The 15,953-nt window shown below is 53.4% G+C and overlaps 1 protein-coding gene across 1 annotated transcript in view; it reads right to left on the bottom strand.

Annotated features, from left to right (window-relative positions):
• The window catches only part of LOC140355543 (platelet-derived growth factor receptor beta-like), a 203,523-nt gene that overhangs the window by 65,711 nt on the left and 121,859 nt on the right, over positions 1–15,953 (bottom strand). Inside the window, exons 8-9 of the mRNA XM_072440166.1 lie at positions 6,136–6,210; positions 5,719–5,947 (exon numbers count right to left, since the gene is read on the bottom strand). Of these exons, the coding sequence (XP_072296267.1) occupies positions 5,719–5,947; positions 6,136–6,210 (304 nt within the window). The remainder of the gene's footprint in view (positions 1–5,718; positions 5,948–6,135; positions 6,211–15,953) is intronic.

Raw genomic sequence — 15,953 nt, 5'->3', positions numbered from 1 at the left:
TTCCTCTGAGGTCAGTTCCTCTGAGGTCAGTTCCTCTGAAGTCAGTTCCTCTGAGGTCAGTTCCTCTGAGGTCAGTTCCTCTGAAGTCAGTTCCTCTGAGGTCAGTTCCTCTGAAGTCAGTTCCTCTGAGGTCAGTTCCTCTGAGGTCAGTTCCTCTGAAGTCAGTTCCTCTGAGGTCAGTTCCTCTGAGGTCAGTTCCTCTGAAGTCAGTTCCTCTGAGGTCAGTTCCTCTGAAGTCAGTTCTTCTGAGGTCAGTTCCTCTGAAGTCAGTTCCTCTGAGGTCAGTTCCTCTGAAGTCAGTTCCTCTGAAGTCATTTCCTCTGAAGTCAGTTCCTCTGAGGTCAGTTCCTCTGAAGTCAGTTCCTCTGAGGTCAGTTCCTCTGAAGTCAGTTCCTCTGAGGTCAGTTCTTCTGAGGTCAGTTCCTCTGAAGTCAGTTCCTCTGAGGTCAGTTCCTCTGAAGTCAGTTCCTCTGAGGTCAGTTCCTCTGAAGTCAGTTCCTCTGAGGTCAGTTCTTCTGAAGTCAGTTCCTCTGAAGTCAGTTCCTCTGAAGTCAGTTCCTCTGAGGTCAGTTCCTCTGAAGTCAGTTCCTCTGAAGTCAGTTCCTTCGAAGTCAGTTCCTCTGAAGTCAGTTCCTCTGAGGTCAGTTCCTCTGAAGTCAGTTCCTTCGAAGTCAGTTCCTCTGAAGTCAGTTCCTCTGAAGTCAGTTCCTCTGAAGTCAGTTCCTTCAAAGTCAGTTCCTCTGAAGTCAGTTCCTCCAAAGTCAGTGTTCCTTCAAAGTCAGTTCCTCTGAGGTCAGTTCCTCTGAAGTCAGTTCCTCTGAGGTCAGTTCCTCTGAGGTCAGTTCCTCTGAAGTCAGTTCCTCTGAGGTCAGTTCCTCTGAGGTCAGTTCCTCTGAGGTCAGTTCCTCTGAGGTCAGTTCCTCTGTAGTAAGTTCCTCTGAAGTCAGTTCCTCTGAGGTCAGTTCCTCTGAAGTCAGTTCCTCTGAAGTCAGTTCCTCTGAGGTCAGTTCCTCTGAGGTCAGTTCCTCTGAAGTCAGTTCCTCTGAAGTCAGTTCCTCTGAAGTCAGTTCCTCTGAGGTCAGTTCCTCTGAGGTCAGTTCCTCTGAAGTCAGTTCCTCTGAGGTCAGTTCCTCTGAAGTCAGTTCCTCTGAGGTCAGTTCCTCTGAGGTCAGTTCCTCTGAAGTCAGTTCCTCTGAGGTCAGTTCCTCTGAGGTCAGTTCCTCTGAAGTCAGTTCCTCTGAGGTCAGTTCCTCTGAGGTCAGTTCCTCTGAAGTCAGTTCCTCTGAGGTCAGTTCCTCTGAGGTCAGTTCCTCTGAAGTCAGTTCCTCTGAGGTCAGTTCCTCTGAGGTCAGTTCCTCTGAAGTCAGTTCCTCTGAGGTCAGTTCCTCTGAAGTCAGTTCTTCTGAGGTCAGTTCCTCTGAAGTCAGTTCCTCTGAGGTCAGTTCCTCTGAAGTCAGTTCCTCTGAAGTCATTTCCTCTGAAGTCAGTTCCTCTGAGGTCAGTTCCTCTGAAGTCAGTTCCTCTGAGGTCAGTTCCTCTGAAGTCAGTTCCTCTGAGGTCAGTTCTTCTGAGGTCAGTTCCTCTGAAGTCAGTTCCTCTGAGGTCAGTTCCTCTGAAGTCAGTTCCTCTGAGGTCAGTTCCTCTGAAGTCAGTTCCTCTGAGGTCAGTTCTTCTGAAGTCAGTTCCTCTGAAGTCAGTTCCTCTGAAGTCAGTTCCTCTGAGGTCAGTTCCTCTGAAGTCAGTTCCTCTGAAGTCAGTTCCTTCAAAGTCAGTTCCTCTGAAGTCAGTTCCTCTTAAGTCAGTTCCTTCAAAGTCAGATCCTCTGAAGTCAGTTCCTTCAAAGTCAGATCCTCTGAAGTCAGTTCCTCTGAAGTCAGTTCCTTCAAAGTCAGATCCTCTGAAGTCAGTTCCTTCAAAGTCAGTTCCTTCAAAGTCAGTTCCTCTGAAGTCAGTTCCTTCAAAGTCAGATCCTCTGAAGTCAGTTCCTTCAAAGTCAGTTCATCTGAAGCCAGTTCCTCTGAGGTCAGTTCCTATGAAGTCAGTTCCTCTGAAGTCAGTTCCTTCAAAGTCAGTTCCTCTGAAGTGAGTTCCTCTGAAGTCAGTTTGTCCGAAGTCAGTTCCTCTGAAGTCAGTTCCTTCAAAGTCAGATCCTCTGAAGTCAGTTCCTTCAAAGTCAGTTCATCTGAAGCCAGTTCCTCTGAGGTCAGTTCCTATGAAGTCAGTTCCTCTGAAGTCAGTTCCTTCAAAGTCAGTTCCTCTGAAGTGAGTTCCTCTGAAGTCAGTTTGTCTGAAGTCAGTTTGTCTGAAGTCAGTTCCTCTGAAGTTAGTTCCTTCAAAGTCAGTTCCACTGAAGTCAGTTCCTCTGAAGTCAGTTCCTTCAAAGTCAGTTCCACTGAAGTCAGTTCCTCTGAAGTCAGTTCCTCTGAAGTCAGTTCCTTCAAGGTCAGTTCCTTCAAAGTCAGTTCCACTGAAGTCAGTTCCGCTGAAGTCAGTTCCTCTGAAGTCAGTTCCTTCGAAGTCAGTTCCTCTGGAGTCAGTTCCTCTGAAGTCAGTTCCTCTGAAGTCAGTTCCTTCAAAGTCAGTTCCTCTGAAGTCAGTTCCTCCAAAGTCAGTGTTCCTTCAAAGTCAGTTCCTCTGAGGTCAGTTCCTCTGAAGTCAGTTCCTCTGAAGTCAGTTCCTTCAAAGTCAGTTCCTCTGCAGTCAGTTCCTTCTAAGTCAGTTCCTCTGAAGTCAATTCCTCTGAAGTCAGTTCCTTCAAAGTCAGTTCCTCTGAAGTCAGTTCCTCCAAAGTCAGTGTTCCTTCAAAGTCAGTTCCTCTGAAGTCAGTTCCTCTTAAGTCAGTTCCTTCAAAGTCAGATCCTCTGAAGTCAGTTCCTTCAAAGTCAGATCCTCTGAAGTCAGTTCCTCTGAAGTCAGTTCCTTCAAAGTCAGATCCTCTGAAGTCAGTTCCTTCAAAGTCAGTTCCTTCAAAGTCAGTTCCTCTGAAGTCAGTTCCTTCAAAGTCAGATCCTCTGAAGTCAGTTCCTTCAAAGTCAGTTCATCTGAAGCCAGTTCCTCTGAGGTCAGTTCCTATGAAGTCAGTTCCTCTGAAGTCAGTTCCTTCAAAGTCAGTTCCTCTGAAGTGAGTTCCTCTGAAGTCAGTTTGTCTGAAGTCAGTTCCTCTGAAGTCAGTTCCTTCAAAGTCAGATCCTCTGAAGTCAGTTCCTTCAAAGTCAGTTCATCTGAAGCCAGTTCCTCTGAGGTCAGTTCCTATGAAGTCAGTTCCTCTGAAGTCAGTTCCTTCAAAGTCAGTTCCTCTGAAGTGAGTTCCTCTGAAGTCAGTTTGTCTGAAGTCAGTTCCTCTGAAGTTAGTTCCTTCAAAGTCAGTTCCACTGAAGTCAGTTCCTCTGAAGTCAGTTCCTTCAAAGTCAGTTCCACTGAAGTCAGTTCTTCTGAAGTCAGTTCCTCTGAAGTCAGTTCCTTCAAAGTCAGTTCCACTGAAGTCAGTTCCTCTGAAGTCAGTTCCTCTAAAGTCAGTTCCACTGAAGTCAGTTCCTCTGAAGTCAGTTCCTTCAAAGTCAGTTCCACTGAAGTCAGTTCCACTGAAGTCAGTTCCTTCAAAGTCAGTTCCACTGAAGTCAGTTCCTCTGAAGTCAGTTCCTGCCAATCCAAGGTGAGGGTCCTGCCTCAGAACACATAACTGCTTCAGAGCGAGTGTGTGAACATGGAGGGTCATTCTTTTAGTTTTCTTTGTTTGGTGTGTTGTTGTTGTTATTATTATTAGGCCCGAGCGCCACAAGCTGCGAGAGGCCTATTAATCTCGTAAGGCCGTGCGAAGCACGGCTGCGAAAGTGCACGTAGTGCGCACGAAATCGAGCGCGAAGCGCTCGCCCACTTCCAAACACTCACTAACGCACTCCTTCACTCACGCACACCTCGTGCATACTAATTAATAGTAGTAAAATGGAACATTACCGTTGTAAACGGGCGAAGCCGGTGCAAAAGTGGCACTAAACGAGCACTTTACATGGTCGTCATCCCCATATAAAGCACTCATTTGCTCTAAGTGTCTCATGAATACGTTCCATCTCTTGCATGTTCCGTTCATATAAACATGTAATGCAAAAATGTAACATTATTACTGTTTAGAGGGCCAAAAACACAAAGTGGGCGGAGCCCACTCAAAATGAACGAAAGTACCCGTCAGTGACCAGGGACCCACAGCATGAGGTAGGAAAGCTACTTGAAGTGAAATAAATTAATTTGGCGCCACAGCGCCCCCTACAGATTTTATATGGAGGTTAAATGTTTAGTTTTGCGAAATTTTATGAAATTTGACACAAAACTCAATTTTAGCCCCATCAAAAAAGTCAATGACCCATGTCATAATTGTTATGGCGTTGCCGTAGCGATGACCAAAACCTCCCATGTTATTCCAATGGGGAAATCGCCAGAACATGTTTACACTTTATACTTTCACAAACTCCTCCCCCTCAGGGCTTTAGCCCGTTTAACCTGAAATGTGGTGAGACTCATCTTCAGGACCATCAAACGTTATCCACATTTTTATTCAAAGAGTCACGGTGTCTGTGCGGCAGAGCCGCACATTTTGCCAAGAATTCAAAATAAAATGTCTTTTTGATGTAAAACAAAGGGGAGAAGATGAGACAGCGTCACAGATTCAGCAGTAGGTGTACTAAAAGGACAATTGGGGCGCGTTAGCCACGCCCCCTCCTCTTGCGGCGTGGCGGCGGCGTGGCGAGGGCCGATCATTGCCGCTTGCGACTATATTTCTTGTTGTTGTTGTTGTTGTTGTTGTTGTTGTTGCTGTTGTTAACCCTAACCCTGGTTTAGTTCTGGTTTAGTCCTGGTTTAGTCCTGGTTTAGTCCTGGTTTAGTCCTGGTTTAGTTCTGGTTTAGTCCTGGTTTAGTTCTGGTTTAGTTCTGGTTTAGTCCTGGTTTAGTCCTGGTTTAGTCCTGGTTTAGTCCTGGTTTAGTTCTGGTTTAGTCCTGGTTTAGTCCTGGTTTAGTTCTGGTTTAGTCCTGGTTTAGTTCTGGTTTAGTTCTGGTTTAGTCCTGGTTTAGTCCTGGTTTAGTTCTGGTTTAGTTCTGGTTTAGTCCTGGTTTAGTCCTGGTTTAGTTCTGGTTTAGTCCTGGTTTAGTTCTGGTTTAGTTCTGGTTTAGTCCTGGTTTAGTCCTGGTTTAGTCCTGGTTTAGTCCTGGTTTAGTTCTGGTTTAGTCCTGGTTTAGTTCTGGTTTAGTCCTGGTTTAGTTCTGGTTTAGTTCTGGTTTAGTCCTGGTTTAGTAGTCCTGGTTTAGTTCTGGTTTAGTTCTGGTTTAGTCCTGGTTTAGTTCTGGTTTAGTTCTGGTTTAGTCCTGGTTTAGTCCTGGTTTAGTCCTGGTTTAGTCCTGGTTTAGTTCTGGTTTAGTCCTGGTTTAGTCCTGGTTTAGTTCTGGTTTAGTCCTGGTTTAGTTCTGGTTTAGTTCTGGTTTAGTCCTGGTTTAGTCCTGGTTTAGTTCTGGTTTAGTTCTGGTTTAGTCCTGGTTTAGTCCTGGTTTAGTTCTGGTTTAGTCCTGGTTTAGTTCTGGTTTAGTCCTGGTTTAGTCCTGGTTTAGTCCTGGTTTAGTTCTGGTTTAGTCCTGGTTTAGTCCTGGTTTAGTCCTGGTTTAGTTCTGGTTTAGTTCTGGTTTAGTCCTGGTTTAGTTCTGGTTTAGTTCTGGTTTAGTCCTGGTTAATACCTTGTGTGTGACAGTCTGGTGTTTCTTGCTGATGCAGAGGGCGTTGCCATGGTGACGTTGGGGTCCCAGGTTACCATGGTGATGATGCTGGAGCTGGTTGCCATGGGGATGCTCCAGGTGACATTGGGAGGGGGAAATGCTTGGATATGCAGCGACAGCGCCACCGTGTGGTGAAGCAGAGTCTGGACCAGAGACGACTCGGAGGGACTGAGGTCCACGAAGCCCCGCCCTGGAACCAGACCATGTGTAAGACCAGAGACCGGACCAGAGACCGGACCAGAGACCGGACCAGAGACCGGACCAGAGACCGGACCAGAGACCGGACCAGAGACCGGACCAGAGACCGGACCAGAGACCGGACCAGAGACCGGACCAGAGACCGGACCAGGTGTCAGAGCAGGTTTGTGTGGGACTCACCGAGGACGCTGATGTTGAGGCTCTTCTGGACCTTCTGCTTATGAACAGACTCCTCCACAGAGCAAACGTACACACCTGAGAGAACACACCTGTTACCATGGTTACTCATCACACCTGAGAGAACACACCTGTTACCATGGTTACTCATCACACCTGAGAGAACACACCTGTTACCATGGTTACTCATCACACCTGAGAGAACACACCTGTTACCATGGTTACTCATCACACCTGAGAGAACACACCTGTTACCATGGTTACTCATCACACCTGAGAGAACACACCTGTTACCATGGTTACTCATCACACCTGAGAGAACACACCTGTTACCATGGTTACCCATCACACCTGAGAGAACACACCTGTTACCATGGTTACTCATCACACCTGAGAGAACACACCTGTTACCATGGTTACTCATCACACCTGAGAGAACACACCTGTTACCATGGTTACTCATCACACCTGAGAGAACACACCTGTTACCATGGTTACTCATCACACCTGAGAGAACACACCTGTTACCATGGTTACTCATCACACCTGAGAGAACACACCTGTTACCATGGTTACCCATCACACCTGAGAGAACACACCTGTTACCATGGTTACCCATCACACCTGAGAGAACACACCTGTTACCATGGTTACTCATCACACCTGAGAGAACACACCTGTTACCATGGTTACTCATCACACCTGAGAGAACACACCTGTTACCATGGTTACCCATCACACCTGAGAGAACACACCTGTTACCATGGTTACTCATCACACCTGAGAGAACACACCTGTTACCATGGTTACTCATCACACCTGAGAGAACACACCTGTTACCATGGTTACTCATCACACCTGAGAGAACACACCTGTTACCATGGTTACTCATCACACCTGAGAGAACACACCTGTTACCATGGTTACTCATCACACCTGAGAGAACACACCTGTTACCATGGTTACTCATCACACCTGAGAGAACACACCTGTTACCATGGTTACTCATCACACCTGAGAGAACACACCTGTTACCATGGTTACCCATCACACCTGAGAGAACACACCTGTTACCATGGTTACCCATCACACCTGAGAGAACACACCTGTTACCATGGTTACTCATCACACCTGAGAGAACACACCTGTTACCATGGTTACCCATCACACCTGAGAGAACACACCTGTTACCATGGTTACTCATCACACCTGAGAGAACACACCTGTTACCATGGTTACTCATCACACCTGAGAGAACACACCTGTTACCATGGTTACTCATCACACCTGAGAGAACACACCTGTTACCATGGTTACTCATCACACCTGAGAGAACACACCTGTTACCATGGTTACTCATCACACCTGAGAGAACACACCTGTTACCATGGTTACTCATCACACCTGAGAGAACACACCTGTTACCATGGTTACCCATCACACCTGAGAGAACACACCTGTTACCATGGTTACTCATCACACCTGAGAGAACACACCTGTTACCATGGTTACTCATCACACCTGAGAGAACACACCTGTTACCATGGTTACTCATCACACCTGAGAGAACACACCTGTTACCATGGTTACTCATCACACCTGAGAGAACACACCTGTTACCATGGTTACCAGAATCAGAATCAGAAAAGGTTTATTGTCAATGAACACAATTCACAAACAGAAGAACTTTCAGTGATAAAACAAAATATATAAAATCAAATATGAAGTGAAGAAAAACAATTTAAATCTACAATAGGATAAAAACAGGCTAAATATGAAGACAAATGTTAGTGAAGTTTAAACATGTGAAGTGCAGAGAGTGACAGTGTTCATGAGTCCAACAGCCTGAGGGGAGTGGCCTCCTGCCTGAGGGGAGTGGCCTCCTGCCTGAGGGGAGTGGCCTCCTGCCTGAGGGGAGTGGCCTCTTGCTTGAGGGGAGTGGCCTCTTGCTTGAGGGGAGTGGCCTCCTGCCTGAGGGGAGTGGCCTCCTGCCTGGGGGGAGTGGCCTCTTGCATGAGGGGAGTGGCCTCTTGCTTGAGGGGAGTGGCCTCCTGCCTGAGGGGAGTGGCCTCCTGCCTGAGGGGAGTGGCCTCTTGCTTGAGGGGAGTGGCCTCCTGCCTGAGGGGAGTGGCCTCCTGCAGAGATGGAAGTCTGCAGCCGATCACCTTCTCAGCAGAGGGCGCTGTAGTCTCTGTTTGTCCCTGTCTGTGGCTCCACTGTACCACACGGTGATGGAGGAGGTGATGGAGGAGGTGATGGAGGAGGTGACGGAGGAGGTGACGGAGGAGGTGATGGAGGAGGTGACGGAGGAGGTGACGGAGGAGGTGATGGAGGACGTGATGGAGGAGGTGACGGAGGAGGTGATGGTGGAGGTGATGGAGGAGGTGACGGAGGAGGTGATGGAGGAGGTGACGGAGGAGGTGATGGAGGAGGTGACGGAGGAGGTGATGGTGGAGGTGATGGAGGAGGTGACGGAGGAGGTGACGGAGGAGGTGATGGAGGACGTGATGGAGGAGGTGACGGAGGAGGTGATGGTGGAGGTGATGGAGGAGGTGACGGAGGAGGTGATGGAGGAGGTGACGGAGGAGGTGATGGAGAAGGTGATGGTGGAGGTGATGGAGGAGGTGACGGAGAAGGTGATGGAGGAGGTGATGGAGGACGTGATGGAGGAGGTGACAAAGGAGGTGATGGTGGAGGTGATGGAGGACGTGATGGAGGAGGTGACGGAGGAGGTGACGGAGGAGGTGACGGAGGAGGTGATGGAGGAGGTGATGGTGGAGGTGACGGAGGAGGTGATGGAGGAGGTGATGGAGGAGGTGATGGAGGAGGTGACGGAGGAGGTGATGGAGGAGGTGATGGAGGAGGTGATGGAGGAGGTGATGGAGGAGGTGATGGAGGGGGTGACGGAGGAGGTGATGGAGGAGGTGATGGAGGACGTGATGGAGGAGGTGACGGAGGAGGTGATGGTGGAGGTGATGGAGGACGTGATGGAGGAGGTGACGGAGGAGGTGATGGAGGAGGTGACGGAGGAGGTGATGGAGGAGGTGATGGTGGAGGTGATGGAGGAGGTGACGGAGAAGGTGATGGAGGAGGTGATGGAGGACGTGATGGAGGAGGTGACAAAGGAAGTGATGGTGGAGGTGATGGAGGACGTGATGGAGGAGGTGACGGAGGAGGTGACGGAGGAGGTGACGGAGGAGGTGATGGAGGAGGTGATGGAGGAGGTGACGGAGGAGGTGATGGAGGAGGTGATGGAGGAGGTGATGGAGGAGGTGACGGAGGAGGTGATGGAGGAGGTGATGGAGGAGGTGATGGAGGACGTGATGGAGGAGGTGACGGAGGAGGTGATGGTGGAGGTGATGGAGGACGTGATGGAGGAGGTGACGGAGGAGGTGATGGAGGAGGTGACGGAGGAGGTGATGGAGGAGGTGATGGTGGAGGTGATGGAGGAGGTGACGGAGAAGGTGATGGAGGAGGTGATGGAGGGGGTGACGGAGGAGGTGATGGAGGAGGTGATGGAGGAGGTGATGGAGGAGGTGATGGAGGAGGTGACGGAGGAGGTGATGGAGGACGTGATGGAGGAGGTGACGGAGGAGGTGATGGAGGAGGTGATGGAGGAGGAGATGGAGGAGGTGATGGAGGAGGTGATGGAGGAGGTGATGGAGGAGGTGATGGAGGAGGTGATGGAGGAGGTGACGGAGGAGGTGATGGAGGACGTGATGGAGGAGGTGACAAAGGAGGTGATGGAGGAGGTGACGGAGGAGGTGATGGAGGGGGTGACGGAGGAGGTGATGGTGGAGGTGATGGAGGAGGTGACGGAGGAGGTGATGGAGGAGGTGACGGAGGAGGTGATGGAGGAGGTGATGGTGGAGGTGATGGAGGAGGTGACGGAGAAGGTGATGGAGGAAGTGATGGAGGACGTGATGGAGGAGGTGACAAAGGAGGTGATGGTGGAGGTGATGGAGGACGTGATGGAGGAGGTGACGGAGGAGGTGACGGAGGAGGTGACGGAGGAGGTGATGGAGGAGGTGATGGTGGAGGTGACGGAGGAGGTGATGGAGGAGGTGATGGAGGAGGTGATGGAGGAGGTGACGGAGGAGGTGATGGAGGAGGTGATGGAGGAGGTGATGGAGGAGGTGATGGAGGAGGTGATGGAGGAGGTGATGGAGGGGGTGACGGAGGAGGTGATGGAGGAGGTGATGGAGGACGTGATGGAGGAGGTGACGGAGGAGGTGATGGTGGAGGTGATGGAGGAGGTGACGGAGGAGGTGATGGAGGAGGTGACGGAGGAGGTGATGGAGGAGGTGATGGTGGAGGTGATGGAGGAGGTGACGGAGAAGGTGATGGAGGAGGTGATGGAGGACGTGATGGAGGAGGTGACAAAGGAGGTGATGGTGGAGGTGATGGAGGACGTGATGGAGGAGGTGACGGAGGAGGTGACGGAGGAGGTGACGGAGGAGGTGATGGAGGAGGTGATGGTGGAGGTGACGGAGGAGGTGATGGAGGAGGTGATGGAGGAGGTGATGGAGGAGGTGACGGAGGAGGTGATGGAGGAGGTGATGGAGGAGGTGATGGAGGAGGTGATGGAGGAGGTGATGGAGGGGGTGACGGAGGAGGTGATGGAGGAGGTGATGGAGGACGTGATGGAGGAGGTGACGGAGGAGGTGATGGTGGAGGTGATGGAGGACGTGATGGAGGAGGTGACGGAGGAGGTGATGGAGGAGGTGATGGAGGAGGTGATGGTGGAGGTGATGGAGGAGGTGACGGAGAAGGTGATGGAGGAGGTGATGGAGGACGTGATGGAGGAGGTGACGGAGGAAGTGACGGAGGAGGTGACGGAGGAGGTGATGGAGGAGGTGATGGAGGAGGTGACGGAGGAGGTGATGGAGGAGGTGATGGAGGAGGTGATGGAGGAGGTGACGGAGGAGGTGATGGAGGAGGTGATGGAGGGGGTGACGGAGGAGGTGATGGAGGAGGTGATGGAGGACGTGATGGAGGAGGTGACGGAGGAGGTGATGGAGGAGGTGATGGAGGAGGAGATGGAGGAGGTGACGGAGGAGGTGATGGAGGAGGTGATGGAGGAGGTGATGGAGGAGGTGATGGAGGAGGTGATGGAGGGGGTGACGGAGGAGGTGATGGAGGAGGTGATGGAGGAGGTGATGGAGGACGTGATGGAGGAGGTGACGGAGGAGGTGATGGTGGAGGTGATGGAGGAGGTGACGGAGGAGGTGATGGAGGAGGTGACGGAGGAGGTGATGGAGGAGGTGATGGTGGAGGTGATGGAGGAGGTGACGGAGAAGGTGATGGAGGAAGTGATGGAGGACGTGATGGAGGAGGTGACAAAGGAGGTGATGGTGGAGGTGATGGAGGACGTGATGGAGGAGGTGACGGAGGAGGTGACGGAGGAGGTGACGGAGGAGGTGATGGAGGAGGTGATGGTGGAGGTGACGGAGGAGGTGATGGAGGAGGTGATGGAGGAGGTGATGGAGGAGGTGACGGAGGAGGTGATGGAGGAGGTGATGGAGGAGGTGATGGAGGAGGTGATGGAGGAGGTGATGGAGGAGGTGATGGAGGGGGTGACGGAGGAGGTGATGGAGGAGGTGATGGAGGACGTGATGGAGGAGGTGACGGAGGAGGTGATGGTGGAGGTGATGGAGGAGGTGACGGAGGAGGTGATGGAGGAGGTGACGGAGGAGGTGATGGAGGAGGTGATGGTGGAGGTGATGGAGGAGGTGACGGAGAAGGTGATGGAGGAGGTGATGGAGGACGTGATGGAGGAGGTGACAAAGGAGGTGATGGTGGAGGTGATGGAGGACGTGATGGAGGAGGTGACGGAGGAGGTGACGGAGGAGGTGACGGAGGAGGTGATGGAGGAGGTGATGGTGGAGGTGACGGAGGAGGTGATGGAGGAGGTGATGGAGGAGGTGATGGAGGAGGTGACGGAGGAGGTGATGGAGGAGGTGATGGAGGAGGTGATGGAGGAGGTGATGGAGGAGGTGATGGAGGGGGTGACGGAGGAGGTGATGGAGGAGGTGATGGAGGACGTGATGGAGGAGGTGACGGAGGAGGTGATGGTGGAGGTGATGGAGGACGTGATGGAGGAGGTGACGGAGGAGGTGATGGAGGAGGTGATGGAGGAGGTGATGGTGGAGGTGATGGAGGAGGTGACGGAGAAGGTGATGGAGGAGGTGATGGAGGACGTGATGGAGGAGGTGACGGAGGAAGTGACGGAGGAGGTGACGGAGGAGGTGATGGAGGAGGTGATGGAGGAGGTGACGGAGGAGGTGATGGAGGAGGTGATGGAGGAGGTGATGGAGGAGGTGACGGAGGAGGTGATGGAGGAGGTGATGGAGGGGGTGACGGAGGAGGTGATGGAGGAGGTGATGGAGGACGTGATGGAGGAGGTGACGGAGGAGGTGATGGAGGAGGTGATGGAGGAGGAGATGGAGGAGGTGACGGAGGAGGTGATGGAGGAGGTGATGGAGGAGGTGATGGAGGAGGTGATGGAGGAGGTGATGGAGGGGGTGACGGAGGAGGTGATGGAGGAGGTGATGGAGGACGTGATGGAGGAGGTGACGGAGGAGGTGATGGAGGAGGTGATGGAGGAGGAGATGGAGGAGGTGACGGAGGAGGTGATGGAGGAGGTGATGGAGGAGGTGATGGAGGAGGTGATGGAGGAGGTGATGGAGGAGGTGACGGAGGAGGTGATGGAGGACGTGATGGAGGAGGTGACAAAGGAGGTGATGGAGGAGGTGACGGAGGAGGTGATGGAGGAGGTGATGGAGGAGGTGATGGAGGAGGTGATGGAGGAGATGATGGAGGGGGTGACGGAGGAGGTGATGGAGGAGGTGATGGAGGACGTGATGGAGGAGGTGACGGAGGAGGTGATGGTGGAGGTGATGGAGGACGTGATGGAGGAGGTGACGGAGGAGGTGATGGAGGAGGTGACGGAGGAGGTGATGGAGGAGGTGATGGAGGACGTGATGGAGGAGGTGACAAAGGAGGTGATGGTGGAGGTGATGGAGGACGTGATGGAGTAGGTGACGGAGGAGGTGACGGAGGAGGTGACGGAGGAGGTGATGGAGGAGGTGACAAAGGAGGTGATGGTGGAGGTGATGGAGGACGTGATGGAGTAGGTGACGGAGGAGGTGACGGAGGAGGTGACGGAGGAGGTGATGGAGGAGGTGACGGTGGAGGTGACGGAGGAGGTGATGGAGGAGGTGATGGAGGAGGTGACGGAGGAGGTGATGGAGGAGGTGATGGAGGAGGTGATGGAGGAGGTGATGGAGGAGGTGACGGAGGAGGTGATGGAGAAGGTGATGGAGGAGGTGACGGAGGAGGTGATGGTGGAGGTGATGGAGGACGTGATGGAGGAGGTGACGGAGGAGGTGATGGTGGAGGTGATGGAGGACGTGATGGAGGAGGTGACGGAGGAGGTGATGGAGGAGGTGACGGAGGAGGTGATGGAGGAGGTGATGGTGGAGGTGATGGAGGAGGTGACGGAGAAGGTGATGGAGGAGGTGATGGAGGACGTGATGGAGGAGGTGACAAAGGAAGTGATGGTGGAGGTGATGGAGGACGTGATGGAGGAGGTGACGGAGGAAGTGACGGAGGAGGTGACGGAGGAGGTGATGGAGGAGGTGATGGAGGAGGTGACGGAGGAGGTGATGGAGGAGGTGATGGAGGAGGTGATGGAGGAGGTGACGGAGGAGGTGATGGAGGAGGTGATGGTGGAGGTGACGGAGGAGGTGATGGAGGAGGTGATGGAGGAGGTGATGGAGGAGGTGACGGAGGAGGTGATGGAGGAGGTGATGGAGGAGGTGATGGAGGAGGTGATGGAGGAGGTGATGGAGGAGGTGATGGAGGGGGTGACGGAGGAGGTGATGGAGGAGGTGATGGAGGACGTGATGGAGGAGGTGACGGAGGAGGTGATGGTGGAGGTGATGGAGGAGGTGACGGAGGAGGTGATGGAGGAGGTGACGGAGGAGGTGATGGAGGAGGTGATGGTGGAGGTGATGGAGGAGGTGACGGAGAAGGTGATGGAGGAGGTGATGGAGGACGTGATGGAGGAGGTGACAAAGGAGGTGATGGTGGAGGTGATGGAGGACGTGATGGAGGAGGTGACGGAGGAGGTGACGGAGGAGGTGACGGAGGAGGTGATGGAGGAGGTGATGGTGGAGGTGACGGAGGAGGTGATGGAGGAGGTGATGGAGGAGGTGATGGAGGAGGTGACGGAGGAGGTGATGGAGGAGGTGATGGAGGAGGTGATGGAGGAGGTGATGGAGGAGGTGATGGAGGGGGTGACGGAGGAGGTGATGGAGGAGGTGATGGAGGACGTGATGGAGGAGGTGACGGAGGAGGTGATGGTGGAGGTGATGGAGGACGTGATGGAGGAGGTGACGGAGGAGGTGATGGAGGAGGTGATGGAGGAGGTGATGGTGGAGGTGATGGAGGAGGTGACGGAGAAGGTGATGGAGGAGGTGATGGAGGACGTGATGGAGGAGGTGACGGAGGAAGTGACGGAGGAGGTGACGGAGGAGGTGATGGAGGAGGTGATGGAGGAGGTGACGGAGGAGGTGATGGAGGAGGTGATGGAGGAGGTGATGGAGGAGGTGACGGAGGAGGTGATGGAGGAGGTGATGGAGGGGGTGACGGAGGAGGTGATGGAGGAGGTGATGGAGGACGTGATGGAGGAGGTGACGGAGGAGGTGATGGAGGAGGTGATGGAGGAGGAGATGGAGGAGGTGACGGAGGAGGTGATGGAGGAGGTGATGGAGGAGGTGATGGAGGAGGTGATGGAGGAGGTGATGGAGGGGGTGACGGAGGAGGTGATGGAGGAGGTGATGGAGGACGTGATGGAGGAGGTGACGGAGGAGGTGATGGAGGAGGTGATGGAGGAGGAGATGGAGGAGGTGACGGAGGAGGTGATGGAGGAGGTGATGGAGGAGGTGATGGAGGAGGTGATGGAGGAGGTGATGGAGGAGGTGACGGAGGAGGTGATGGAGGACGTGATGGAGGAGGTGACAAAGGAGGTGATGGAGGAGGTGACGGAGGAGGTGATGGAGGAGGTGATGGAGGAGGTGATGGAGGAGGTGATGGAGGAGATGATGGAGGGGGTGACGGAGGAGGTGATGGAGGAGGTGATGGAGGACGTGATGGAGGAGGTGACGGAGGAGGTGACGGTGGAGGTGATGGAGGACGTGATGGAGGAGGTGACGGAGGAGGTGATGGAGGAGGTGACGGAGGAGGTGATGGAGGAGGTGACGGAGGAGGTGATGGAGGAGGTGATGGAGGACGTGATGGAGGAGGTGACAAAGGAGGTGATGGTGGAGGTGATGGAGGACGTGATGGAGTAGGTGACGGAGGAGGTGACGGAGGAGGTGACGGAGGAGGTGATGGAGGAGGTGACAAAGGAGGTGATGGTGGAGGTGATGGAGGACGTGATGGAGTAGGTGACGGAGGAGGTGACGGAGGAGGTGACGGAGGAGGTGATGGAGGAGGTGACGGTGGAGGTGACGGAGGAGGTGATGGAGGAGGTGATGGAGGAGGTGACGGAGGAGGTGATGGAGGAGGTGATGGAGGAGGTGATGGAGGAGGTGATGGAGGAGGTGACGGAGGAGGTGATGGAGAAGGTGATGGAGGAGGTGACGGAGGAGGTGATGGTGGAGGTGATGGAGGACGTGATGGAGGAGGTGACGGAGGAGGTGATGGTGGAGGTGATGGAGGACGTGATGGAGGAGGTGACGGAGGAGGTGATGGAGGAGGTGACGGAGGAGGTGATGGAGGAGGTGATGGTGGAGGTGATGGAGGAGGTGACGGAG

Source organism: Eucyclogobius newberryi, unplaced genomic scaffold (assembly GCF_026437365.1).
Source record: "Eucyclogobius newberryi isolate DKJ021-1_F unplaced genomic scaffold, fEucNew1.0.hap1 SCAF_110, whole genome shotgun sequence".
NCBI classification, from domain to species: domain Eukaryota; kingdom Metazoa; phylum Chordata; class Actinopteri; order Gobiiformes; family Gobiidae; genus Eucyclogobius; species Eucyclogobius newberryi.
Note: the sequence above shows the minus strand (reverse complement) of the source record. Positions and strands in the feature narration are given on the sequence as shown.